A 27454-nucleotide genomic window follows, 5' to 3' on the forward strand; every position below is an offset into this window, starting at 1 on the left:
TCTGTAAATCATACATTTATTCTCCAGAAATCTTTAAATATTTGAAAAAAATTCAAAGAAACTGCAGCAGACACAGTTGTTTCTATATACTTTCACACCATGACTGCACCCCGTTGTTTTATTATTTTAAATACATCATACTGTACCTGTTCAAACAATTATCGTATTCACTGAGCGGTGCAGCCCCCTCCCCGTGTCTCCTAAAGTGAAAAAGGCACTTCACTGCGTGAAGGGAAGCTGGGAAGCTGCAGACCTGGAGCAGCAAGTAGATTTAAGTTTAAAAGCATCATTAGACCCGTTCATGCAACCTGTCAGAAAGTAGAGCCAAGCACCCGGCCAGAGGCGGAAACGTGACCTGAGGTTTTCCTCAGCTGCATCTCCCAGTTCCACCAGTTTGGTTTCCCAGTCGTTCCTCCAGAAGAGCCGGACCAAATCCCAACTTTACCAAAAACAACAACAAAAAAAGTTCAGATTTGTTTCCCTCTGCTACAAGGTTGGAAGTGTTTTGGTTAGCTACACGTCTCCAGGCGTTGCAGCTGAGAGCAGAGTGAGCTTCAGGCGCAGTGTGGCAGTGGGAGGTCAGAGGTCGCGGCGCCGGCCTCACTGCTGGGACAGCAGGGCGTTCCGGTTGGCCTTCATCTTCTCCAGGCGCTTCACCAGGTGGCTGTTGGTCATTTCCATCTCCTCGATCTTATCCAGAGCCGTGCGCAGCTGTGAGGAAGAGGAGGAGGAAGAGAACAGGTTACGCATTCGGTCGCGACGCGTCACGTCAGAAAAACGCAGAGTAATCAGATTACTTCTCTCTGGAGTTTCCGTTTCTCGGCCTTGAGCTCGTCTTCTACTTTCTCTGAGCTATCGGCTGCTGTCTTGTACCTGGCAACCTGGCCTTCGAGTCGGGTGATCTGAACACACACACACACACACACACACACACACACACACAGAGGAGAGCTTACTTTATGTTTACCACTACACTTTTATTACTATTAACTATTAGAAATTCATCAGGTTTTTCCCAGATGAATCTGTTAGGGTTACCCTAACCCAGTGGTTCTTAACCTTTTTTGAGGAACCGAACCCACCAGTTTCATATGCGCATTCACTGAACCCTTCTGTAGTGATAAATAAAATATGATTTTTTTCCCTCCAAATTCAAGACATATGGGTGACCCAACTAGAGCATATTGTCATATATGCAACGCAACTCTGGGGCACCAATGCTCTGATCCAACTAGACTCTAGTTGGGTCACCCCAAGATCACTAAGTCTTCTTAAAAGGTAGAGACTCTGAGAAAAGTTCTTCAAATATAGTCAGTGTTTTCAGCAAAGTTGATCTGACTGTCCAGGAACGACCCAAGGTATTTAAAATTTACCACAGTTTCAACAGGCTGGTCATCGAGAGAAACTGGAACCACTTTAAGGTCTTTAGGTGTTTAGGTCATTTAATTAGCTCTACATTCTTAAGAGAATGAAAAATTAATAATAAAGACTTTGCGGCATACTGATTTAGTAATGTAATTATATTAGTTGTGTTACCACCCCCACGCCACTAGAGGCAGTAGCAACCCCGAAAAGATGCGACTAAAGAGCAGATTTAGAAGTTCACCGAAAGCTACAGAATTTGGTAAAAACTGAGTTTTGCTGAAGTAAATAAAGACAAAAGTTCAAATCCATGCTGAGAGTGGAGCTCCTTCAATCAATCAGGGCTCCTCCGCAGCTCTGATTGGCTAAGCAATGTAACGTGATCCTCTGCAGCAAGTGCTGGCAAAGCGGGGCGTCATCACGACTTTACACAAGTTAATGTGTCTTTACCTCCGCGGCAGAGGCTCCGCCGAACCCCTGAGACCAACTCACCGAACCCCTGGGGTTCGACCGAACCCAGGTTAAGAACCACTGGCCTAGACCTAACCTGTTGATTCAGACACTTTCAGGTTATTTTCTAAGGATTGTTTCACAAGAGAAAAAAGTAATAAAAATGTACCTAATTTAAAAAAGTATTAAAGTAGAATCAATGAAGTAGTTCAAAGCACTTTACATAATAAAAGTACAAAATTACAAAGTCATAAATAAAACACCAGTCAGCAGGTGAACAAACATTACATCATCAAAATCATGCACATCAAATAAGCTGCTGCTTGATGTGTTTAGATCAAAAGGATTTTTTGTTTTGATGCATTGCAGCGCATTAATGCATGAATTTATTCTTTATTCTGGTTTTATTTATTTCATACTTCTATCTATTATGCAGATTGGCTTCAGACGTAATCTACTTGAGCTGATGAAATTATGATTTATTAATAATATTTATAATAATCAATATTTTACAAGTTTTGGAGTCTCTGCCACTAAAAATAAACATGAATAGATTAAAGTTAAAGTCTTTCCAACAGGTCAACGATATTTGAGAATTTAAATGGATCATTATGAAAAATTCACAAACTGAAAAATACTGAATTTTATGCGACTAATTTTGATCTGAGAAACTGATGATGACAAAAACAGGAAAAGTGTTTAATTCCTTGGAAAGACTTATTGTTAGCAATGAATGACATTTTTAATTGGATTTAGCATAAAGCTAATAGAGGTAGCGCTAACTTTTTGTAGCATTACAAGAACTATGGTACATGAAATGTTACCATAGTTACACAGCGAAGCGCTGCAGCTTTGTAGATCAAAGGAAGCGATCTGATTGGCTGATGACTTACATTTTGTTCCATTGTACCCATTTCTTGTTCGGCCTTTGAAAGCTTGAACTTGTATTCACTAATCTGTCTGTTGGCGTCTCCTACAGGAGGACGAAGAGCAGAGCAGTGAGGCTGGACATGCAGAGCGTGATTTTATGGTTCATGTTGCGGTTCTGGAAGGAAGTGAGCTCACTCTGCATCTCGATGAAGTGCAGATCTGTACCGTTCTCCATGTTCTCCCCGTCTGGGAACGCTCCGTCCACCTTGGAGTGTTTCTGCTTCTCCTCGTCCAGCTGGCTCTTCAGCTTCCTGATCTGAGCCAGGAGCTCGTCTTTCTCGTCCGCCAGCTTCCGTAGCCTGACATCTGCAGGACGGGGGGGGGGGACATTGCACCAACCGACGGTCAGTGGCTTCACAAAGCGTTGCTATGGGTGACGGGCGGCGTGACTCACCCAGTGGGCCGTCGCCTGCAGACTCTAGCACCTGGGCGGCCTCCTGGGTTACCAGGGCGATTCCTGAGGGAAGAGGCTCGTGGTTGACGTCTCCGTTGGGCGTCCCGTCTGGGATTATCACCAGGCCGTGTTTCTGAAACAGATTATTAAAAAAAAAAAACCCACTGTGATGAGCAAACAGATGCAGACGCATTTGTTCAATAAAATTTTTTGTGAACTTAGATTTATTTAAATTCAAATATTTTTCAGTGCCACGTATAGCTACAGCAATCACAGACAGTTTTGCATGTTTTTACCAGGAGAATAAAGATTAAACTGAAACCGGAAGTTGAACAAACAGCAACAAATAAAACTAAATCCACACATTTGGAGGAATAAGAAACCAGAAAGTGAAGAGTAACAAACAGACGGGATGGAAGCAGAGGTTTGGTTTGACCCTCCGCCTGGCTGAACCTACCTCTGCGCCTCTGGACTTCCCCTTGATGTCGGCGAGCTCATCTCTGAGCTCGTCCCTCTCATTCCTAATGCAATCAAAGTATTCTTTCTGCCTCTCTAGGGCCTGGCCACACGAGAGAAGAGAGGAGAGGAGACGAGGAGAAAGTTGGACAGATGTCTGGACAGACATGCAGCACAGCACCACATGCAGAGGGATGGAGACAGACAGGAGCAAATTCACATGCAGACATGCCGCCATTTTGTCAAATTTATAATATTTTATCAGGATTTTAGTGTGAAAAACCAAAACAAGTGCTGCATAACTGAAGTCTTCAATCCAGCCACTGATCAGGAAGAGACTGGAGACATATCAAGACATGGACGTCCATCTAAAGCAGCCAAGGGGCCAAGGTGACTCTGGAGGAGCTGCAGGGATTCATAAAGTCCATGAAGAAAACCATGAGAAGCCAACAGGGACGAAAACACTGGGGGTATTTTCTGCTCCTACATTCAAATCATCATAAGTAGGTGAAGCATCAGAATGAAAAACAGTAGCAATAATTACAAAGCAGCAGTAAATATCACTTTTGTTACTAATGGCCTAGTCAAAGCCCAGACAAAAACATCCACACTTTTTACATTTTAATGTGTAAAAAAAACTAGAACATGCAGTGCTTCCTTCCAGTTTACAACTCTGCACTATTTCATGTTGCTCTCTCCTGAAAGGTCTTATTAAATGCAGTGAAGTTTATGGTTGCATGGTGTCAAAATGAGAGAAATCCCAGGCGGAGTGCATCCTTACAGCAATGCATGTAACGTAAAAGGGTTCAGATTAAAAGGAAGTGAGGCGTTTCATGATGTAACGGCTGTAGTGATGCACAGGTGGAACATGCCTGTCATGCTGGAGTATCTAAGATCAGAGTGATGTCACTGCAAGCCTCCAGACAGTCAGCAGGTCTAACCGCCGTTATGACATGCAAAACCCCAGACTGTGCATGTGAGCAGGTCCGAGGGTTTCCGCCATGCTGTCCGTCACAGCAGCCCTCCTACCGCCATCTTTTTGTCCTTCCAGTTTATGGTTTCCTGCAGGTCAAACACCTCTCTGGTGAGGCCGTCTAACTTAGTCTGCATTCGCTGGCTCTCCTGGAGCGGCGGTCAGCAACGGCCAGGTAACAGCAGGGAGAACAGGAGACGTTCAGTGGAGCAGAGGTGAAATGAAAACACCGAGGCCTAGTCCATACACAGCCGATATCTGGGAAAACTAATGTATATTGATGCGTTTTGTTTATCAACACAAGAAATCTGATTAATTAATGATTATTTATAAAAATGCTGACCAAAGTGGAGATATGAGAAAACTCTGTATGTGTAGGTGGGAAAAGGAGATTTTAGAGGGACGAATAACGCACCAATATATCCACATATTTGCTTCGAGGTAATTCAAATGAATGCTGTTTGTGTTTTAACATCTTAATATTCTACTATGCTACTTAAAACAGGGTTTGTACACTTTTCCCAAACCTTCCTGCTCAAATTAAATGTTTGAAAAAGAAAAGTAAATAAATTTTCTTGCTAATGTTTCTGGCATTTGGCGTATAGAAATAATTTGGGTAATTCTGACTGGCCTAAAAAAGAAAAGGTTAGTCTGATTTAATTTCAGACAGAGGAAAAAAGTGAACCTTTTAATTAGGTGTATAGAAACGTCTGGTTTTCCAAATTCAGGTTTTTAATCCAGCATTAGATTGTTACAAAACTAAGTTTTAATATCAAGCACTTTCAAGGACTTTATGCAGAAATCAAAATCTTGAAAATACTTAAATGAAATTCAAGCATTTTCAAGGATTCGTAGCAGCCGTACAAACCCTGATCTGACCTGGCTCCAGGTTTCAGTCCTAACAGGAAGTCATGATTGTTTAGAAGCAATCTGATTGGTTGACAGGCTTTGGTTTAGCGCCACACTGCCCCCTATGGGTGCGGCATGTTTAGATCGACGCTCAGGGGCAGATTAGTGCAGATTAGTGCGGATGAAAATGTTTCTGAAACCGATCCTGTGTTTTTTAAAGTGATGTGGCGTTGATATTAGTTTTTCTCAAGATCCGGCTACGTGTGCAGAAGGCCGTAGAGACACAGAGGCAGAAACAGGAGAAAGGAGTCAAATGGAGCAGAAAGGGGAGGAAGGGCCAGTTCCAGAGAACCCTGATCAGACGTTTCTCTGCAGCGTACCTCTATGAGCTCGTCTCTCTGGCGGATTCCCTCCTTCAGCTCCTCTTGTTTGTGCTGCAGGACTGAACATGTGTGCTTCTGTCTTTCTAGTTCCTGAAACAACAAGCAACACTTTAACTCTGGGCGTCTTTAGGAAAAGCAAAGTTAAAACTGGACGTCCCGACTGACCTTTGACTTGTCGTCCAGCTCCCTCCTCATCTCGGCCATCTGCTCCTCCATCTCCTCCACGACGTCCTTCAGCGTGTCCACCTGGTAGATCAGGTTGCCTTTGTCGTTGTCCAGCTGTGCGTTCGACACCATGGCTTTCTTGTACTTCTCCTCCACCTCTGTGAGCGACTCCTGATTCAAGTTAGGAAGCAGGTTAGAGTAAACGCAGGAAGTTCATCTAGAAGCTGTGTTAACATGCAACAGGTGTATAAGTAGCATAAGAAGCATGTTTTTGACCTAAAGTAGACAAACACTTCACACAGGGCGAGATTATGTGTAGAACAGATTCTGTACGTTTTTTTAATGGTCGATTTGCCCCTTTACAATTTTCACCTCCATTTTCTAACCCCTTGTGTCCATTTCACACACATTCAATTAATATTTTCTACCTGCAGATCTAAGTTCAAGTTTTCTGAAGATTTGACGTTAAACCTTGATTTTCATGGATTCTGGTTGGACCAGGTTGAAATGCAGGCGACCAAGACGAATCTAAGAAAAGCAGCTCCTGATAAACTGATGCTGTGAAACACAGTGGCAGCATTATGCTGTGATGGGAAGGTGGAAGAAGCCCAAAACACGGCGGTAATGAGTGGAAACCTGTTGGAGGCTGCAGAAAAATTAATCTAAACTGATCATTATTTAAATAATCTATTAGTCATGATTAATTCGATTAATGGTTTCATCTCTAGATGAATCCCTGCTCCTACAAACATAAATCAAGTTAATGTAATGAACAGGCCTTTGCAGAACTTGCTGGTATGACAAGGAGGTAATTCAGCATTTTGATTCAGTTGTGGTGGATTTCTGTTGCTATGGACGCAGCATCTACATATAAACGTAGGAAAATACTTTAAAATCAACATCTGGGAAAGCAGATAAAATCGGATCTGGTCCCTACCGGAATAAAGTTTTGTAAAACCATCATAAACAGAGGTAGAAAACAGAAAAAGGAGCAAATGACCAGCAGCTGTTCTTGTATTTTCTAAACAAGTCGTTTGTGAGCCATATGTGAAGAAAGGTCCAGTGAAGTCAGAGCATTGCATCACTTTCAGAAGTGAAACAAGGTGGTGTGGTGAAAACCGAATCTGAAAGAGACAAGATGGAAGTTTTCCAGGAAACAGGACAGTTAAAACATCAAACTCTGCCAGGAACAGTCGGTAACCAGGCTGTTAGTAAACTCTTATCACTAGATAGAAAGTGTTTCATCTTGCTGAACCATGCCAACAGCAACCAGGGATGCAAGACTCCCATCAGACCGCAGGTGGAGCTACTTAAAGCCACAGTGTCATATCAAAACAGGAAGTGATGCAAGACCATGCAGTAGAGGTTCACCACACAGCACAGACCGAGAGGTAGGAGAGGTTAGTGATGCCAGAGGAGTGGGAGAAGACATGCTTTGAGCTCCAGCCCCTCTACCTTCAGCTCTTTAAGCCCCTGCATGTACCGCCCCTCTACATCCTGAATCTGGTCCTTTAGCTCATAGATATCCTGCAGAGCACATGGAGGAACGGTTGGGGTGAAAAACAAACAGAAAGCATCCATTCAGCCGTTCACAGACAGTCCAGCTGACATAAACATCAAAAGCCAGATTTAAAGGGACAGCTTCGCAGACGTCCCATGCTCACAGGGGGAAACGCTTCAAAGAAACGAGTCTTTTATAGGCAGGAGGAACATAAATGAAGTATTTCAGAGATCTGAAGAGATGAGAGGGAACATATGTGGTCATGTTGAGAAGGTGAGACAGTAAGTGTCTTACCCGCAGTTCGCTCAGACTCGTGTCAGGGTCGTAGATGCTACCGGTGTCTGTGCTCCCTCGCCGAGACGACGTCCCGCCCAGCGACGCCAGGGAGGCTGCTGATAGGCCGGGCGTGGCGCAGCGGGAGGACGGCTGGGGACGCCACAGAAACTCAAGTTTTAATGAAATATTAAACAAAAACAGTAAAGAACATCCTACACTTCTCAGACACTTACAGGATCCTGAAGAAAACAGCTGATAAAATACTGATAATGGCATAAAAATTAAAGTTCGCCCTCTCAAAGACCAGCAAACTTTAATTTTGCAACTTAACAATGGAAATGGAAGATATTGCTAAAGCTAAATGGCACTTTAAATAAATGGAAAGAAAAGGAAGAAAGTCACCATTTCCACTGAAAAATACTGTGATAACAGCAACAGGAGGTTACTGCTTACTTTAGAACTTTTATTTTTGTTTTATAGAACTTTGTTTTATTTTACAATTTTTTAAATATTAAGACATTGTATATCCACTGCAACTCTCTTGTTTAAATCCTCCTGAAGGGGGCGCCATCACCTGGTCCTACAGTTTTAAAACCTGACAGACAAGCTGATAATCTCCACTGACTGCGTGAACATCGGACAACGGTTTGTTGACAGCTCAGACATCAAGATTACTGATGCGTCATGCATTGTGGGAAATCTGTGTTTTGTTCCCGACTCAATTTTTAAGTAGCAAAAAGGTTCACATAGCAGAAGTTTGTCAGATGCTGCAGTTTGAGGCAGACTTCATGTGTGATTATGATACATTTTAGACCTAAACTTACTTACCCGACTATAATCTGTATACTGCTTGTCACATTTTTCATCCAGCTGCAGGAGAGAGAAGTCAGATTGTTAAGTGAGTTGGAGACCATAAGTGCAGTCATGCTTGGGGTCGTCGGGTCACCTGTGAATCAGGAGTTAGTTCAAACAGAACCATCAGTCTGGGAAAAGTGCTGCATGTTCACAAACAAAACGAGCAAAATGTTGGCTAAAAAACATCTGAGTGCATGCTTCAGTCCACACAACCTTTTTCACCTTGAACATTGTTAGTTCATGTTTTCAGTTCAGTCTTGAACACCAGATGTTATAGTTTACAACCAGGACTCGGGTTTATTCAGCGCTGCACTGCATTTCCAGGCGCACACATGCGATCTCGGTTTAGACACTTACAGCGTCCAGATCTGGAATGCTCAACTCGTCAAGGTCAGACACAATGCTGCCCCTTCGGTTGGAGCGGCTGAAGTAATCAGCAGCCGACTCGCTAATGTCCGAGAAGTCAGACGACTACTCACACAGAGGAAGAGGAGAACAGTGGCAGAAAACGTAAGAGAAAAGAGAACCGACGGGAAACAGCTGTAAACTCAGGATTTAAAAACAAGCTGAATGACAGAAAAAGCTGCAAAACCTGAAAATATCCAAACAAGAGATGCACCAATCAGAGTGGCTCTGATTTAAGGCTTTTTAAAACCATGATTAATCATATTTAAATACAATCATTGAACATGACTAAATATACATTAGGCAGAAGCTAGCTTTAAAAAAAAATGTATGATGTAAAAAGCAGCAAATAAACACGATTCAAAATATACCCACTGGATATTAAAACCTATGTAAAACTAAAGCTAAACATTGTCAAAGTTAGCAAAAAATACAGAAGTGTTGAATGAAAAATTAGCTCTGCTATTAGCGGAAGTGTGCTAACCACAGGCTAATATCAATCTCATCAGCAAATTCGTTTTTTGATAATATCCGCGGGATATTTAGCCTAAGGAAAATATAATACAATAAAAAGAAAAATGTACGTCTGGTTTGTTTGAGCTGGAGGTTTTGAATTCCAAGATTTTTCCCATTCAGGCATCAAAGCATCCATCGTCTATGTCAGATGTCGGGCCATTCAAAGCAACAGAACCCAAAGTTTTATCGAAATTCTGTTTAAAAATGCTTCTTGTTGTTTGTCGACCAAAGATAGTTGCAGTTTTGGTTTTCTTGCATTTCATAAATTTAGAAAGAATGAAAATAATAAAATTTTTTCAGTATTTGATGCTCTGATGAAGCGATAAATCAGATCTTCTGCCAGCTTATTGGTGCATCTCTAATTGAAACCGCAGTGAAAGTTGAGGATCAGAGGCGGTTCGGTGGAGTCCAGCTGCAGCAGCTCACCGTGCTGTCCCTCCGGCCTCGGCTGTAGCGTTCCTGGGAAACGCTGCTGACGGTGTCATCATCTGAGGAGGAGTGCTACGAATACCCACACACACACACACACAACACACAGATGGTAAGAAAAAAACTAAACGTAGGTCTGTTGCATGAAGCTTTCTGCAATAAACTGCAGTATGAGTATGGATCCTAGTCCCTAACAGGAAATGCGTCAGCTCATTAGTGGTGTGTTGGTGTGGTCATGCAGGGTGGCGGTGGGTTTAGCGTGCTCACCGCAGGGCTGCTGCGTGTGGAGCTGGCCCCAGAGGAGCACCAGCTCAGTTCAGAGGGCTGGGAACGAAGTGAGGAATGAGATGTGGGACGACGATGGCAAAAAAACCCCCCAAAAACCTGTTTCCACAAACATTGAGAGGACTTACAGCTCTTGAACCGTAGCCCGAGCCGTAAAGACCAGCGTCATCGTAAATAGAGGCCTGAGGGAAACACGTGGGAGACAACACAGGACTCAGCAACAAAGCAGGAGGGAATGTTGATGGTTGACGCAACACTCAACTGGGTGGAGTAGAATCACTCTCTGTAGGCCATGCAGCACAGAAACCCGGTCACACCCTGGCTCAGGTATTCACACCGCTTCCTCGTCTTTTCAGCACATTACAACCACCAACCATGCAAGGGTTTAAAACATATCTTCCAATAAAAGTCTGAAAAGTGAGACTTGGATTCTTATCCAGTCTCGTTAAGTCGGTACTTTAAAGAACCAAAGTTATAGCTTCAAGTCCTTCAGGGCAGGAGTTTCTAAACTGTTCAGCCTCTGATCCCCAAAATACTGGAGAGCACTACTGGCAACCACACAGCCATCTATTTAAATAAACATATATGGAGAGTCAAGTAATATGCATTTTAAACTAATTTGCTTTATAGAAACAATTAAAACCTGTATTACTATACATTATTTAATGCTACATTATTTACTTCATGATGCATTTATTAATTTACATAATCTTGGAGGTACACGTCATAATAATTCTGAAAACCAATTTGCGACCCGCTAATTGGTGTCTTGCGACCCCCTTTGGGTTCCCGACCCCCACTTTGGGAAACCCTACTTTCGGATTATGTCCACATTGAATTTTACATGTAACATTGTTACTCAATTTTCCTTCCCAAACAGATCAAACCGAGGAAAACTGTATAGATAAATCTTTGAAGGAGTCTTGGACTTTGACTAGGCCATTCTAACAATTTCTTTTCATTAAATTTCCTAAAAACTACCTAACTTCCCTGTCCCTGCTGAAGAAGAGCACAACCACAGCATGATGCTGCCACTACCATGCTTCACTGCAAAGACTAAGTAGAATTAAACTGAGATTAAATTAGTCTGATTACCAATTACTTCTAAATTAAAGTAATTTTTTTTAAATTATGAGTATCCGAGTAAAGGGGGCTGAATACAAATACCACACTTATTTTCTTGTACAAAAATTTGCACAATTATGCAAAGCTTTGCAGTAAGATGTTTAAAAAGAAATTAATATTTTCCTAAATGGCTACAAGTTGACCATTTGTTTTACTGATCTGCAACAAAACGCTCAACTTCTCAGAAACTAACGAACAGATCTCTCAACAATCGGAGACATAAATCCACTCATCCAATATCTCAAGGACACACCGACACAAACTGACCATGCTGTGGCTGCGAGACAGACCCGAACCGACGGTGGAGGACGAGGAGGAGGAGGCCTGTGTGGGAGGAAGGGATGATGGGAAAGAAGTCAGAGCAGAGGAAGGAGGGATGCTGTGGTGGTGAGAGAAGTGAAGTGGAAACAGGACGATGATTCTGCTGAGCGAGTCACTTTTAGGCCGCTAAACTTCAGAGTGTTGAGAGACTGTCCCAGCCAAACGAGCACCGTCTCTATGCAGGACGGGGAAAACGTCCAGAATTCAAACGTTTCAGTGGATTCAGTTCCAGACTAGTTTCTACATTTTTCAGAGGTTTAAATAAAATCTGAAGATTTAAATCCGTAACAATTTGGACTTTATTATCGGCATGTTCTACAAACTGTGAAGTAACAAATATGAAGTTTTCCTTTCCAGTGTAGCAGCTTCGTAACGGTGCCAAGTCTCTCTGGACATCTGGACAAAACCAGCTTCATTTTGAAAAATTGAGACAAATAGAGGAAAAAATAGAACAGTACTTGTTACATTAAATTATTATTACTTTTAATGTTTTGCTGCAAATAAATATATAAAAAAGCTGGAGTGTCAATTCTTTGGACTCTAACCAGAGAGACTAAAGTAAAAAAAAAAAAAAAACTAAGTGAAATTGTTATTTTAGAATATCAAATTAAGAAAAAAACAAATGGATCATTGAGATGAATAAAAACTTGAGTTTTAATGTAGAAGATCAAATTTCAGCACCTGATAAAATTCTGATCTCTATTTTAAATAACAGACTGGCTGTTATTTAACCTGGAAACTCAAACATTTTCCAAACTCAGTTTCCTTTTTGGCAATAAAACCTACTTTTACAAACTTTAAGAAAATGTCAGAGCCTTGAAACAATATTCATAACTGCAGCTACACAGTCGACCACAGCCTGTTTGTAGCCCAGTTTTTGCAGATTATAGTGGAACATAGCTCCAAATTATTTGGGAAAATCTGCCTTTTGCAGATATTTGTAGAGTAGATTTAAAGTAGCCAAAAGAAAATTCATTTTGGGAAGTTAAAATACTTCGGCACAATACTACTTGACCTGCTATTGGCTGATGTTTTAAAGGCAGCCAATCCAGGAGCTCCATTTATCTTTCTTGGCACTGAATGGATATAAGGAAGACAGTAGATGTTAGCATCTGCTGTAGCACTAAGACGTTTTCCATGGTGTCCATTCATGGGTACTATTTGGGGTTTAAGTTAATAAAATAATCAGTTATTTGTGTTTTTAAAGGAGGTTTCAAGCTCATTTTAGCCATTTGTTGGCAGCTGTGATCCTACTGTAATGACCAAGTTGGATGGCCCACTTTAGCTGAATGACACAGAGATGGAGACCAACCCGGGGCTGATAGGTGGAGGTGGAGGACAGGGCTGGTGGTTTGGTCTTCGTAAGGCTGCTGTAGTTCCTCTGATCGTGGTACAGTCCAGTCTAAGAGAGCAACAACACAATACGACTCAAACAAGCTGCAGCGCTGCAGATGCTAACCTCCAGGGTCAGACTATGGCAATTATTAGATGCACAAAGCAGTGATTAGTCAGGTCTATAAAAGGCAAAGAGCCTGAAATAGAAAATCACTGTGAGCTTCTACGAATCTGGACCAGCATGGCGGTGCCGATGCTCAGAGCCGGAGCTGTGATAAACTAACCAGCAGCCCTTTCTTGGAGGAGGAAGCCTTTTTTTGGCCACGCAGGTCATTGTACACAGAACTCTGTTGAGCCACAGGAAAGGCAGGAAGAAAAAATAAAAGCAGGACAGTGAGGAAACAGAGGAACATTTATAAAACCATAAAAACGACAGAAAGACATGTTGGATGAAGTCAAAGGGACATACGGTGGAACGGGAACTCTTCAGCAGGGAGCTGGAGGAAAGGCCGTCAGACTGAAGAGAGAGAAGGTCTGAGAAGATGGTCGATCAAATTCAACACACACACACACACACACGCACACACACACACACACACACACACACACACACACACACACCTGCATGCTGCTTTAACACCACACACATGACACTGAAGGGACAGAGGCCACTGCACGCTGTTGTTGGTTTCAAAACCACAATTAGAGTCTTTTTAATGAAGCGTGGGAGTGAACCAGGTTTTCTCAGTCTGTATAGATCATAGAATGATGCAGCTCTCCCCCCTCCCCCACCTGTTACTGCAGTCATAATAAGGAAGCTAAAGCAGCGGCAAAACAGAAGCAGCATCTCTCAAAACGATCGAAATGAAAACAACTCAAATGTTTTACGTAAAATAACTGGAAGAATAAATGTGTTTTATTGCAGAGCTGGAACTTTTACGCAATCATTTTAATTAATTAAATAGAATTTAAAGCATTAATAATTTTAACACAAATAAATCACATTTAATTTTTTTCTACACAGGTACCTTTGTGTTCACTTCCTTAAATCTGAGCACAAGCAGTCAGCAACAATAGACAACAAGCCACCAGATGGGATGCTAGAAAGGGCATCCCGTTATTGTTATGTTCAAGTTGTGCTAACAGTGATTAGCCAGCAAAGAAGCTATTCAAACCTAAAAAAGCATCTCAAAGCTAAACATGCTGCAGCAGCACAGACGCTAATGTCAGCGTCCACATTTTTAAAGAAGTTCCCATGAATGATCAGCCGTTCCTGAAACTCTGGAAGCTGAATGGCTAGAATAACACTCTGCACCAATCTGATGGTTTAAGAACTTGAATAACAGATTAGTAATGATCTCTTAGGGAAGCAAGCCAAAAGATTTCAAAAACAAATGACAAAATGTCTTAAAGTAATTTAATGAGAACAGCTTCAGCGACCAGACAGCATTCTGCCTTCAAAGACTCGGGTTAGTCGGTTCCCTTCTGAATACAAGCCTGTCTGAACTTGAATTTTCCCGAATGGGAATGGTGTACGACTTATCCGGTAAACAAACTTTCAATGTCAGATGAATCTACAGCAGCTGGAGGGAGCCACTCTGCTGTGTGCCTTTCACTACCTGTAAGGTGAAGACGCTGCTGCCAAAATGTAAAGTTGCATTTGAAATGGACCTATAACGCTTCTAGCGATGGCATGAATGGAACCCTTTGTTATGCTGGAAGTGATTTGATTACCCCAGAAATATGCATTTACAGGCCAGGTTGGAACATTTTTGGGGAAGATTTATTCCACATGCAGGTTTTCCAAACTCCAGTAGTTTAAACAAACTACATATGTTTTCAGAGATCTTTCTGCGCGTGTAAACACGTCTGAAGGGAAGGCATTGCAACAGCAATCTGAAGGCATCGCCACTACATCCAGGTAAGGAGTTATGGTGCGTTTGATTTGCCTAGGAAATTAGAGTTTAGCACAGTTTGCTCTAGCTGCAGGTCAAACCAGTAGATTAGCTGTTGGACCAAATACCAGCAGTAATGAAAGCCAGTAAAGATGTTTAGTCTCCATACAGTAAAATAATATTATAGCCTCAATCTGTGGCTGATATGGACTTAGAATTTTAGCAGAATATTTTGTGGTATTATTGTGATAACAATAAAGAATATGATAAGATACAAACTGCAAATATTCCCATTTAGAAAAGGGAGCATAGTTTTTCTGCTAAGAGCATCCAGGTGGATGGAGGAGACATTTTTTACCACTTTAACCCCAATCAGAGCGATGCGCTCTCTCAATTAATACATGCACTGTTGTTACTGTTTCATATGCTCTTATGGGTTTTTGGCAGGAATGTGATGCCATAGATGTGATGATTTGCAAACTTTCAAAAGTACTAAGAAAGTTTATGGCTAAAACGTTGTTTCTTTGCAGTTGGCAGTGAAACTGGGTCCTGATCTTGGATTTACGATGAGCAACTCTGAACTTTTTATTAGTTTTGTGCACAAGTTACCAAGACGTTTCATTACATTTGTGAGCCCTCTATGTTTTCCCAATTTGTGCCTTATGACATAAAACCTCATGAGATTTATTTTTTCTATGTAAAGTTTTGGAAACAGATGCAGAAAATGGTTCCAACAAACTGAAGACCACTAAAAAACAGGCACTGAAGAATAATTTCCCTATATAAATCACCTATAGAACAAAACATGTCTGGCTCATTTGCGAAGCCGAATGCTCCAACCCCTTCCAGGACTTTGGACTCTGCTGGTAATTAGGTCACATTCATGCAGCTGTACTAAAGTGTTGCAGTGACGCACCAGGACGTCCTTCCTACGGGAACTGGATCGACTCTTGATAGAGCCCAGGTCGTGCACGGATGAAGAAGTCGACTTTGAATATAAAATAAATGTGAGCATACATTAAAAAAAAAAAAAGAATAATGTGAATGTGTTTTGCACAAAAAACCAACTTCCACACATCAGCGTTCGTTTGTACACACCCTATAGCTGCGGACTGACAAAAGGTCGTCATCCTGCTCCGGTCGATGTGGAAACACGGAGTGGACAAACAGAAAGGGAGAGAGAACAGAGGGTGATGAAGGAAGACAGGAAGTAAGTGGAGATAAAGAGGAAATGTGTGGAGGAGGATACAGACCCGGTGATGATGGTTGCTGGATCTACTACTACTAGAGGCTCTGGCTTTTTCTGTTTCAGCCTGGAGTCGGGAAGGAAGGTCAGCAAAGATAACAATGAGTGGATAGAAAGTGTTGAGTTGATTTAGCTGTTAAAGCTTGTAGCACACAGAGCTGATATTTGATAATATCATGCTGGAACATCAAGCCATTCATTTATGAATGAAGAAGCTCAAATTTAAAGAACTAAAGTTAGAATTCAAACCAATTTTCTGCAGAATCGACCGTCCTATATAAAGCCAGACGCTGAAGCCTGCGCTCCAAACAGACTCAGTCACAGTTCACAATGTCTCCAAAGCAAATACATATTTCCACTGTGAGGTACAGAGTAGTCTGGGAGTCAAGTGCAGCTTAAATGGGACTCTGTCCCACACAACCGTGTTAGTGGCAAAGAAAACAGCAGCACTCGGTTGGTCTCCTACCATCCACTGGTGGATCTGACCCCATTTTCTGCTGCTGCTGCTGGAGGAGTGGTAAGAAAGCTGAACACAGGGAGGAGATGCCAGGAAAAACAGTCATACCTCACTGAAAACCGCTGAAAAAGAAAATCTGGCCCACATTTATAGAACTTTTGGTTTCATTTGTGGACATGCAGCACTTTTATTTATTTATTTATTTTTAAACTTGTGGGACGTGGAAGCCAAACCTCCATAAAAGTGAAAAAGCTGCCCCCATTTTGTGTCAAATACCTCTTTCTGCTGCCGTTCCAGTTCCCTCATCCTGATGTCCCTGGCCTCTGCGCGGGCCGCCCGCTTCGCCGCCAGCCTCGCCTCGGCCTGGGGGAGACAACATGAACGCACCTGTCAGCACCCCGGGCAAACCTGGAGGTCACGACCCGCAGGCACAAGCAGCAAACAAAGACAGGGACGAGCAGCACGCAGATAAACACCAGGACTGAAATGGAGGAGTATTTTTAAGTATTCAAAACATTGACTTCCTGTTGGAGAAGAGAGGTTGGGAAATGCGGATGAGGTTTCGCTGAATGAACCTGAGGAAGAAGACATAAAACTAAAGCTGTTTTAGAGAAATGTTACCATAGTGATCTTATCAGACTGATTATTACCCTGAGGATTTTATATCCTGCATGATGGGAAGATCTGCCCCTTATCTGGACTCATAGTCCAGAATCCATCCAGAGAATACAGGAAGCTCTCCTGCTTCTCTCACTCGTCATGAATTACTTTCTATATAACATATAGTTTATATTTTAGTAGAGAAAAAACATACACTTTTTTGTCATGATTTGTCATTATTCACACGAGGACTAGAGGCAACGTTACACTGCGTCTTTGAGAGAGAGCAGCCAATATTATGCAGCTCTGCAGTTTAACAGGATTATATTCATTTCCTAAAGAAAAAAGCTGACATGTTGAGCATTTTATAATTACGGAATAGTAAAATTAAAACAGGTTTATAAGACTATTCTCTCTCCAGATCTAACTGTTCTTTGCAGGACAGGTCAGGTCCAAGCTGGCTGGGTCTTCCCTCCATCCAGGATTTTGCAGGGTCTGAGTCAGGAAAAGTGCAGCTAACATCTCTGCTGACCCCACACATTCAGGACACAAACTGGTGACTTTTACCTTTGCCTACTGCGAAAACCAGCCACCACAGAGGAGAGGTAGCTTCTCTTCTTATTTATACATACTTAACGTCTGTACGCTGTGAGCACTTGAAACTGAAGTCAAATTCTTTTTGTTCTCCATTTAAGAGCTGCTAAAAGACCAGGGCACTGAGCATTGTCAGAGATTCCTCACCACCTCTTTCTGGATTGTGTCGTCATGCAATCAGTATTTCAACATCAAAGCAGAACCAGTTATATAGTCCTTCTCCTTAGCTCTGATTGGCTAAAACCCCAAACAGCGGAAATAGGGAAGATTGTGGAGGTTAGGTTCTGCATTAATGCACATTTGGTGTTTGAACTATTAAAATAGGCTTTTGAGCATCTTCAGAAGGCGTCTCACTTACTCTGACCAATTTATTGATTTTTTATTTTATCTATTTGCATTCAGTTTAATCTGCTGTTGATCTCAAGGAACAGCAGCATGTTTTGTTTTATGCCATTTAATACTCAATGAAGTATCAATAAACATATTTGATCAGAATGGATGCACAGGTATTTCTGGTAGTAAAAGATGTTAATAGATTTCAGACATTTAAAAAAAAAAACATTTAAAAGTCAAGGGAATTTTCTGACGTTTCCTGATGGTGCAACTCGGCACCAAATTTAGACTTTGGGTGAAATGTCGGGATCCACCATGCATTCTCTGCTGAACTCTTCCAGCTGTGAGGTAGTTGTGTGCGACTCTCATCCATAACATGTGTGAACCATCAACTTTAGGGGGGGGGGCTAATTTAAAGCCCTCATGGGGAAGAAGCTAACAGTTTATAAACATAACTTGTTTCTAATCTGCCTATAAACAAAATCTAACTTATCCTGCCTTTATGTACACGACTAAGGCCAATAAAGACTCCTGGAGGCTTTATAAAATCTGCCCATCAGGGGGTCATTTTACAGAATACCTCAGCAGAAGGTTATAATTTAAACAACCCCTGGACAGGCTGCGGGAGGAGCCACTTAGTCATACAGGTTCCTGTGTAGCCAACTCCTTTATTACCTAATACATACTGGGAATACTGCTGAAACTATTTAAACATGCCATCAACAAAGAATTGCACCCAAGTTCATGCAGCCCAGACCTTTATCTTCAACTAAAAGACAGTCCATAAATACTAGAGATAATGTGTACAGTATCTCACAGCAGACAAACGCCGTCAGCATTCCAGCGTCTTATCTGCACTGCCAGCACAAGAGGCCTAAAAGTGGAGCTGTTTCTGTTCCACCAACAGCCTGCAGCGGACACAGCAAAAACAACACCATTTTCAGATCATCAAGTGGCTTCAGAGGACCTGAGGGGGACAGGTTGTGGTTAAAGTTGATGAAACTACTGAAAAAAATCAATAGTTTTTCTGAAACGCTGCAGTATTGGTGACCAGAGAGGAGCTTCCAAAGTTCAACTTCAGAACCTGGGAATGTCATTTGTTTGTCAAATGTGTTCTTGTGCCACATCAGATATAAATGTGAGATTTCCAGCATTAAAGGAGGCAAAATAAACAATTTTTCTGTTTGCGTAGCTATGATTTGTTCACACCTGCTATTATTAAATTTTAACCAACCCAGAGCTCGTTTCTCACGTTCGTCCAGACTGTGCAGGTGTGGATACACTCAACCAAACCCAGGTGTGGAAGAACAACCAGACAGAGATCACAATTTTAAGGTGATCTCAATTCGCTCTCAATTTGGTATGAATATAGTCCGGCCTTGATCCAACAAACTACATGGAATACACGTCCTTTTGGACGTCATGAGCCACCGTAGCTCATGACGGTGGTAAAAATGAATCCTTCAGCGTTGGTAACGCTACTTCTTAACAAGAACTTTGTCAAAGTAAGTTTGTTTCCACATCCATGTTTTGTCTTGCTCCATCACTTCTTGCAGGAGGAATGATTAACATCTGAATGACTTTGTATGCAACGTGAAAGCAAACGGCACCAAACAAAAAAGAAAAAACACACACACAAATAATTAAAGTCCGATTTTGGTCTGAACCCAACAAGCAGAGCAAAAGACGTTTCTGGTGTGAATATACCTTTAAAAATGTCAAAATTCTAATTAAAACTCTATGACTTAAGGTCAACTTACATAATAAGCACTCATAAGCCAGTTTCCAGTATCAAACTACACCAAAATGAAACATTTATGTTAAATATTTACACCATTTATAGCTCCAAGTCACTTGAAATGCCCGTCCCTGTTTGGGCTTTTCCTCATTTCAAACTAAATATCTAAAAGGTTTAAAATTATGGAAAGAATAAAGGAAAGGTCACCATGATTGTTTAATTACATTGATAAATGCGTTAGTTTTAAATCTAAATTGACGCCAGTCAGAATGCACCAATATTATCAATAATCAGCAATCAATACTGCTATTATATCAGCCAACCAATATCAACTCATATTTGTTTTCCTAGATGTCTGACACCAAATAAAAACGACCACACAGCTAAAACTGCTTCTCTGCTTCAGTTAAACTACCCATAATGCTTTGCTGCATCACCATCACATCACATGACCAAACAAATACCACATGACCCAGCCTCTCCCGTTTTAGATTAGTCTGAAAGCCAATAATTTAGCAAGTGCTTATTTTAGATTTAGGCTCATTGATGTATCAAAATAATCATTATTACTTTTTAACTATAATAGAGAATCCTCATTTTATTTTTGCAGTAGAATGAATAGGTGTTGCTTCTCTTGCATCATGTGAAACATTTATTTTCCTTAATTTCTGAGATTCTCATAAATGCTCATGTTTTTGCATAATAAAATCTGAAGTAATGCAAAGATTAAAAAGTGCAAGTGAAGAAGTGAGTGCAGCAGGAAGCCGCCTGGAGTCAGAGACAGCTGGCTGTGTGCTCTGCACCTGTTGATCTGTCTGACAGGACGACCCGCTCTGTGTCTCTGTCCTATCTATAGCCCGACCCGGCCCGGCCCGGCCCGGCCGGCCCTCGGCCACGTCGCGGCCCTGAGAGGGTAACCTGAGCAGGACGGCGTCAGCAGCACGGCACACCTCCAACACGCAGCTAATAACCGCTCAGCAGCCCGTCCGGCGTGCCGCTATCAGCTCCTCAATTAGCAACAAGCTCCCGATGACGACCAACAATCCACATTTTATTTTTTATATAATCTAAGCAAAGCAATTATTATTCTATGTTTTCAGTTTGGAAAGAGGTCAGAAAAGTGTAAACAACAAATAACTGTCTGCAGGGTAATGCAGATCCATGCTAAAACACCCTGCTTTCACCTGTAAATACTGAGTTTTATACTTTTGATTATCCAACTAAATTATAAATTTGTCTTATTTTTAATATTTAATGGCTGCAGATTTGCTAGAAATCCGTTTTATTTACAGGTTTGTAGCGGACATGTTGCGCTGAGTAGCTCTGCTCTCCTGACATGAGAAACGACTGCAAATCAAGTCTTTGAGTATTTATGCTGCTCAATTTGTAATCTCACTTTTAACAAATACTGCTTCAAAAAATTATTTATAAAATAAGAACTTAACTGAAAAAGCATTTAACGTATAGTATATACAAATTTTATTATTAGTTTTCATTTAGTAACGTATTTTGTCTGGGGTTGGGACTTAACCCCGTTAATTATAATTAATTAATTACACATAATTTTTTTTTAAATAAAGTTTCCAGCTACGAATCTATTGGTTGAAAAACATCAATAACAAATTAAAAGCAATAAATACCTTGAAGTTGAGCTCATATGTCTCACTGTTCAATGATTTAGCAGTAATTTGGCTTTTTGAATTGAAAATGTTGCTTATTTTGTTGTTATATAGTTTGATGAAAATGTGACTTATTAACAACACATCCTGGAATTAACTTGATAAATTGTAATTGAGTCCGACTATTTTTAAGTATTTAAATAATATGCTTTGTTTTACGTTTGCTTTTCCAATTTTATTGAAATCATTAATGTAAAAATGTGGCTCTGCTTTCCTTTAAAAGAAAGTCTGATTTTCTTGGGAACTAAATAAACCTGAGTTTATAATCTTCAGTCTGAAGATTAAGGTGTTTCACTTTCCTTTGTGACAAAGACCTTTTGATCTGCCTATAAAATCCTCTGCCGTCAATTAAAGACACTCCCTCCAAGCAACGAGGGAAGCCAATACCTGCTATCACTGCCAACCAGCGCGCCCCTTAGAGCCTGATCTCAGACAACAGGTAATCATGGTGGAGCTTTAGCCAAGGCTGGGTTTGTTAGCAAGCTGCTGGCATTCAAACCCCGACAGCCAAGAAGTAACCCAAGGTGCCTCAGAATGCGGCCGGTGACGCTGCAGGCTCAAATTCACCGTCATCCCCAGCAGCAGCAGCAGCAGCAGCGGCGCATGCCAGGCCCAGACATGCGGCCTGCATGGACAGCTAGCGACCAGGCACAAGCTGCACTCTGTGGGGTTTGTTTCTGTTTAGTTTTCTCAGTGATAAGCGTTTCTCTGACCCCTTGAACTTGCTGCACGGTTGGTCTAATCTTTGCTTCGCTGCACAAAGAGATTCAGATTTAGGAGCGGACTGGGAGGGCCGGGTGACTCATGTTTCTATGGTCGGCCTGCGCGACTATAAAGAGAAACGGAGCCGAGCGCTGCCTGCAGCTTTTAAAGATCCCACACTGACTTCGAACAAAACAAGGCTAACACCTGAGATTTATCCTGAATTTAAATGTTTTTAATAAAGCCAGGAAGTCTGTGGGTTCATTCTGGTCTTTACAGAAAGCCTGGCCCGGGTTCTTTTCTTTAATGAGACAAAACGGCAGAACCCGACTATGGAAAAAGCCAAAGGAATGAAGGAGCTGCAGTGGAAATCATCCCGACGTGTCTTTACAGGCCAGGCAGCCCGTTCTCCTTCAGTTGGCTTTTCTCTACCAAACAAAAATACTTCCCAGTCAGCTTCAGACCAGCTGTCCAGAACCCGGCTCGCTCTGACCACAGCAAATATTAACCAGCAGAACCAGAACGGCCACATGTGGACACAAAGCTTCAAATTGGTGAAACTGGGTCTTAAACCAGAGTGCTGGGTGGAAAGTTTTACAAAGCTCAACGCTGAAAGGCCACATGTAAACAATGCTGACTCAGCACAGAGGGGACGGCGGTCAAGTCGCCTTTTCCAGCTTCGCAGCTCAAAATGGACCGACTGGTTCCGGAGCTTTCAAACCCATGCTGAAGTAATTTTATGTTTCATAAACTTTGAAAACTATTTAAAGTAGTTTTCAATTTTCTGCTAAGTTTACAGTAACTAAATATGATTTACAATATCAACAATCAAAGTCGGGGGTCAGAACTGGTCCAAACATAAACAACAATCAAAACAAATAGAAGCGAGTCGAAATGCAAACAACAAAAATAACATGTAGTTAAATGACTCAGAAGATTTTACTACTTTATATCCATTATTCATTAAAACACATTTCTTTTACCCTGTTAGGCATAAAAAGGTTTGTTTGTGGGCATGAAGTGTCAGCTGAAGGTCCACAGTGGAGATAATCTGGAGAAATCACAGCTTGATTTTTTTCTAAAGGTTTCTACTCAAATATTTTCTGTTTTATAAAATATTCTTAAAAGTTTATCTTAAAGGAATCATGAAAACTGTTTCATTTTCCCAAATTAATGTTTGTTGAATCACAAAATGTTTTGACAAAATATTTTACATGACAATATTTAATGATCAACAACAAAAGCTGCATGTATGCATACCTGCTTAAATTCAGAAGCAGAATTGTGCGTTCTGCTACTTTAAAACATTTTATCTCTTTAGACTCATTTAAATCAACACCTTCATTCTGAAAGGTTTCCCTTTAACGAGTCATAATAAAAGTTGCTGCTGTTCAAATCGATGCTTTTCCATTTTGAATGAGGCGGAGTAAACGCTCGAGTTAAAACAGAAACATTTTAGTTGGATTAAATCACATTTGCATCGACTGATGGGTGGAATAATTGACGTCAGGTACATTAGAGGACTCTTCCTCTCAGGCGACCTCACCTCCCGAGCGATGCTGCTCAGAGCCTCGTCCTCTGCTGAGAACCGATCTTTTACAGGAGCTCGTTTTCTACCGGTGCCTTGTGTCCCCATGTTAGCGCAGCAGCTGAGATTTCACCAAAGTGTAAAGCTGGAAAGAAAAGGCAGCGCTGAAAACACCTGGAAGAAAAACAGAGGCAGACGAAAACGATGTAAACAATGGGAGCAGGGAGACCGAACACCAGCATGTTGGAGGTAAAGTTTAAACATCACAGCTGTTTGTAGAAAACACACTGCGATCAGCCATAATATTATGACCACTAAAGTCCTGATTAGATTCCTCTGAGGAGTTTTGTCCTGTTATGATAATCTGTGATATTGCAGCTTAAAAACATTCTTTGATTTCAGAAGTGGCTCTCAAGACCCAAATGTGTTGATTTATGTCCCCCAGTGGGCACCCATGCCACGCTTTGGGAACCACTGTTGCAATGCCGTTTCTGGCCTAATCAGATTTTTAGAAATCTTTAATTTTGGCAAATTCTGATTTCTTCAATATAAATACACAAGACTAGCATTAAAAGCCCTTCCTGGTATAGCAGTGATTTCTACAGGTAGCAACATTTAGCAGCTTTATAGCAACTTTTACTGTTACATTTATTGTGGCTACTATTATTAACAACCGCTTCTCTGAATGGAAACTTTCATCTGCAAACTCCAAAATCGTGTTATATCACTTTGTTTCGATGTTGATGCAATGTTTCGTCAAAATTACAAAATGTCACGATATGATTGCGATTCAATTTAATTCTCAAATCTGTGATTTGATGCATGTCCATCTGAACTTAAATTTACATTTTGCGTCAACGTCATTGAATTGTCAATCATTTAATCAGCAAACCTGTAAATACTGTGATTTAAACTGACATGAAACAGAAAAAAGTGCTGAAAGCTCTAATATAGAGAAGTTTCCTTTGTTATTAAACTGAAAAAAGTGCATAAAAGTGTTTGCTGATGGATTTAGATCAAAAATGGAGGGAGGTCCTGCTTTTGATGATTTAATGAATAGACAGAAAAATAATCAGACTTTTCAGCATTTGACAAAATGATTAAATTGAAGCAAATCAAGAGAAAATTAGCCAATAAAAACTCTTTACTGTGCATCTTCAAACAAGTGTTACTGTTCATTGTATATTTGGTGACATACTTTAAATGGTAGCCTTTGTGTAACCGTTTCTGCATGATCACAAAAACATGGGAGGACTATTACACAGGAGCAGATGACAAAAATTCAGCCAAAGGCTTTGAATTCAGGTCTAAATCTGTCTTTTGTTGGAGGCGTCACCAGTTTCCTGGATGTTTAGGTAGGAGTCATGTAGCAAACACAGCAATGCCAGAATGTGAGCTTTCTGCCTGAACACCACAATAGAACAGGATGAGCTGCAGTGCTTGTCCTTAATGTGGGCGGTCATGATGTTATGGCTGTCTGGTGGATTTTATACCTATATTTAACTGTATATGTAACAAACCATACAACCCTCACTAACGTATGGGTCCCATTAGGGTTTCTGATCGACGACTGTGGCTTACATAAACCTCCTTTAATGAGACATCAGCAGCTTCATGGAAACATTACATTCAAACAACTGGTGAATTATTCATTTGAGACGGCTAGTGCAGCAGATTGTTTACCGACAAACCTGCATTAAGCAGGCCTTTCTGGGCCCAGACCCGGGAGTTCTGCCCACACTGGTCAATACAGAATCCAAATTTAAACATGATGGAAGTGAGGTCACATCCCAATACTTTATATTCTTCATAATATCAGAGTGAGTGTTGAGAATATTGGAGGATTGTTTGCAATGAAGTGTTTAGTTGATTGTCCTGAATTTATACTTTGCATAGCAATAATATATTCAACCTGTTGCTAGCAGCCTAGAAATAATATTTAGAGGTTATTACTGAATATTTTGGGAATGATTGGAGTTAGATTGCAATTTGTTTAATCAAAAGTGATATTTTTTTTACCACAATATCTCAAAAGTCTTTAGTGACTCTGGGACCTTAATTTACAAATGAAATGCTAAATTGACTTTCATCTCTGCAACAGACGAGTCCAGTTCTCCCTAACTGAGACATGCTGCTTCTGACACCATCTGTACTTCTACTGGCAAAACTGAAATAACAAAAATAATTTGCTTAATGAAAACAAGACAAATTAAATAAAAACCAACATAACAATAACAAGTTTTTGCTTTATTCAGCGCTATCAAAATCAGTGTGTTTTGCTGGTTCCAGAGTGGCTGTCCCATATTATTGATACATCTGTGCATAAAAACTAACTCCAGCTGTAGTCCACCTTATTGTGAAACTGCTTCAACTCTTGAATGGGTTTGCTTCAAAATCTATTTAAGCTGCAGTTATCAATGCTGCTTGTACACATTTTTCTACCACATGTTTTCCTTCCACTCAACCTTCCACACATATGCTTGGACAGAGCACTTTTTATTGGCAGCTTCTGTAGCAAAGCTGGAAAACAAATTAGTTGACTTCGACATTATTCTGAAGGAATATTTCTGCATTATTATCCTCAAAAATAAACAAAAACAAACTACATGTAATATAAGAATTTCGTTATTTGCATTGAAATACATCAACTTTTCGATTGTATTCTAATTTATTGACACCCACCTGTAGTTACTCATGTTGCCCTTTAAAGAAATGAATTATTGGAGGACAATCTGATGCATTTATCGGTACCATCACAATGACTGAGGCTGCCTGCTGCAGACAAAATACCTCATGAGTCAGTGGACCCAGAGAAAGCTATGCGCTCTCCGTTCAAATATTTCATGATCTAATTCCTTTGGATCGAAAACTCAAAGCTACAAGTCGAAAACTTAGCGGGCAACCAGAAAAAGAATGAATTAAAACCACTCCAATGCATCATTTGTAACAGTTTCAAATGACTGTTTATGATCGGAAAAGTGCTGAAATATACCTTATTGAACGATAATCAGCTGGGTTCAATTGAACCGTTAAGAAACACACCGGCTGACACAACATTACTCTTTCTACACATACTTATGCTTGTAAATAATACTCAGTAACAACCTTAGCTTGATTTACTCCTTGGTTAAAGAGATAATAATTAACGCCTGTTGGTCTTAACGTGCTTGGCCACAGCTCCGAAGAGCTAACAGGAACGGCTAACTAGCATTCCTTACCCCTGAAATTAACCATAAACTTTCCAATTTAAACTCTTCCTGTGTGTCTATGAAACCCAACGCTTTACCGACCGAGAATCCCTCCGATAACAGCGACGATCCAGCATTAGAAACGCTTCGGCTAAAGACCAGCTACAGAAATAAATAGCTGGGTGGTTCACAAAGTTAGCAGCGAGGCTAACCTCGACTCTCCTGAGAGACACACAGGGCAAACTGGGACTCAGTTTTTTCCAAGCCGAAAATGTGTAATTTTACCTTCGCGACACCTTTAAGCAAGGCAGTTATTCTCCCAGGGTTTCTGTCCTCTATCTGCCGGTGTGTTTGGGCAGAGCCATTCGGGTTTACTTCACAGAATGGGAGTGTTTTTGTCCACTCTGACAGCTGTCATCAGTCCGCCTTTCTTTCCTCTGCTCTCCTTCAGTTTTCACTGGCGAGCTGAAAAAGGTCCCGGATG

The 27454-nt window shown here is 41.0% G+C and overlaps 1 protein-coding gene across 13 annotated transcripts; it reads right to left on the reverse strand.

Annotated features, from left to right (window-relative positions):
- Positions 1–2: 2 nt before the first annotated feature.
- On the reverse strand, positions 3–27454 carry lrrfip2 (leucine rich repeat (in FLII) interacting protein 2). Of its 13 annotated transcripts, XM_008430077.3 has the most exons (27): positions 27256–27454; positions 23801–23956; positions 16885–16971; positions 16618–16677; positions 16159–16218; positions 16004–16036; positions 15822–15893; positions 13480–13527; positions 13295–13357; positions 12988–13077; positions 11622–11678; positions 10358–10411; positions 10212–10268; positions 9942–10016; positions 8952–9065; positions 8568–8609; positions 7758–7889; positions 7418–7489; positions 5963–6133; positions 5795–5887; positions 4622–4714; positions 3594–3695; positions 3137–3269; positions 2878–3048; positions 2706–2785; positions 798–902; positions 3–711 (listed from the first exon to the last, which is right to left on the reverse strand). In XM_008430077.3, exons 2-27 carry the CDS (start codon positions 23888–23890, stop codon positions 601–603), a joined length of 2265 nt encoding a protein of 754 aa, XP_008428299.1. In that variant the 5' UTR covers positions 23891–23956; positions 27256–27454; the 3' UTR covers positions 3–600. The 13 variants fall into 13 exon arrangements, with proteins under 13 accessions (XP_008428299.1, XP_081472268.1, XP_008428300.1 ...); XM_081616142.1 differs by lacking the exon at positions 8952–9065; XM_008430078.3 differs by lacking the exon at positions 7418–7489.

This window comes from Poecilia reticulata, chromosome 15 (assembly GCF_904066995.2).
Source record: "Poecilia reticulata chromosome 15, P_reticulata-male-v2, whole genome shotgun sequence".
Taxonomy (NCBI): Eukaryota; Metazoa; Chordata; class Actinopteri; order Cyprinodontiformes; family Poeciliidae; genus Poecilia; species Poecilia reticulata.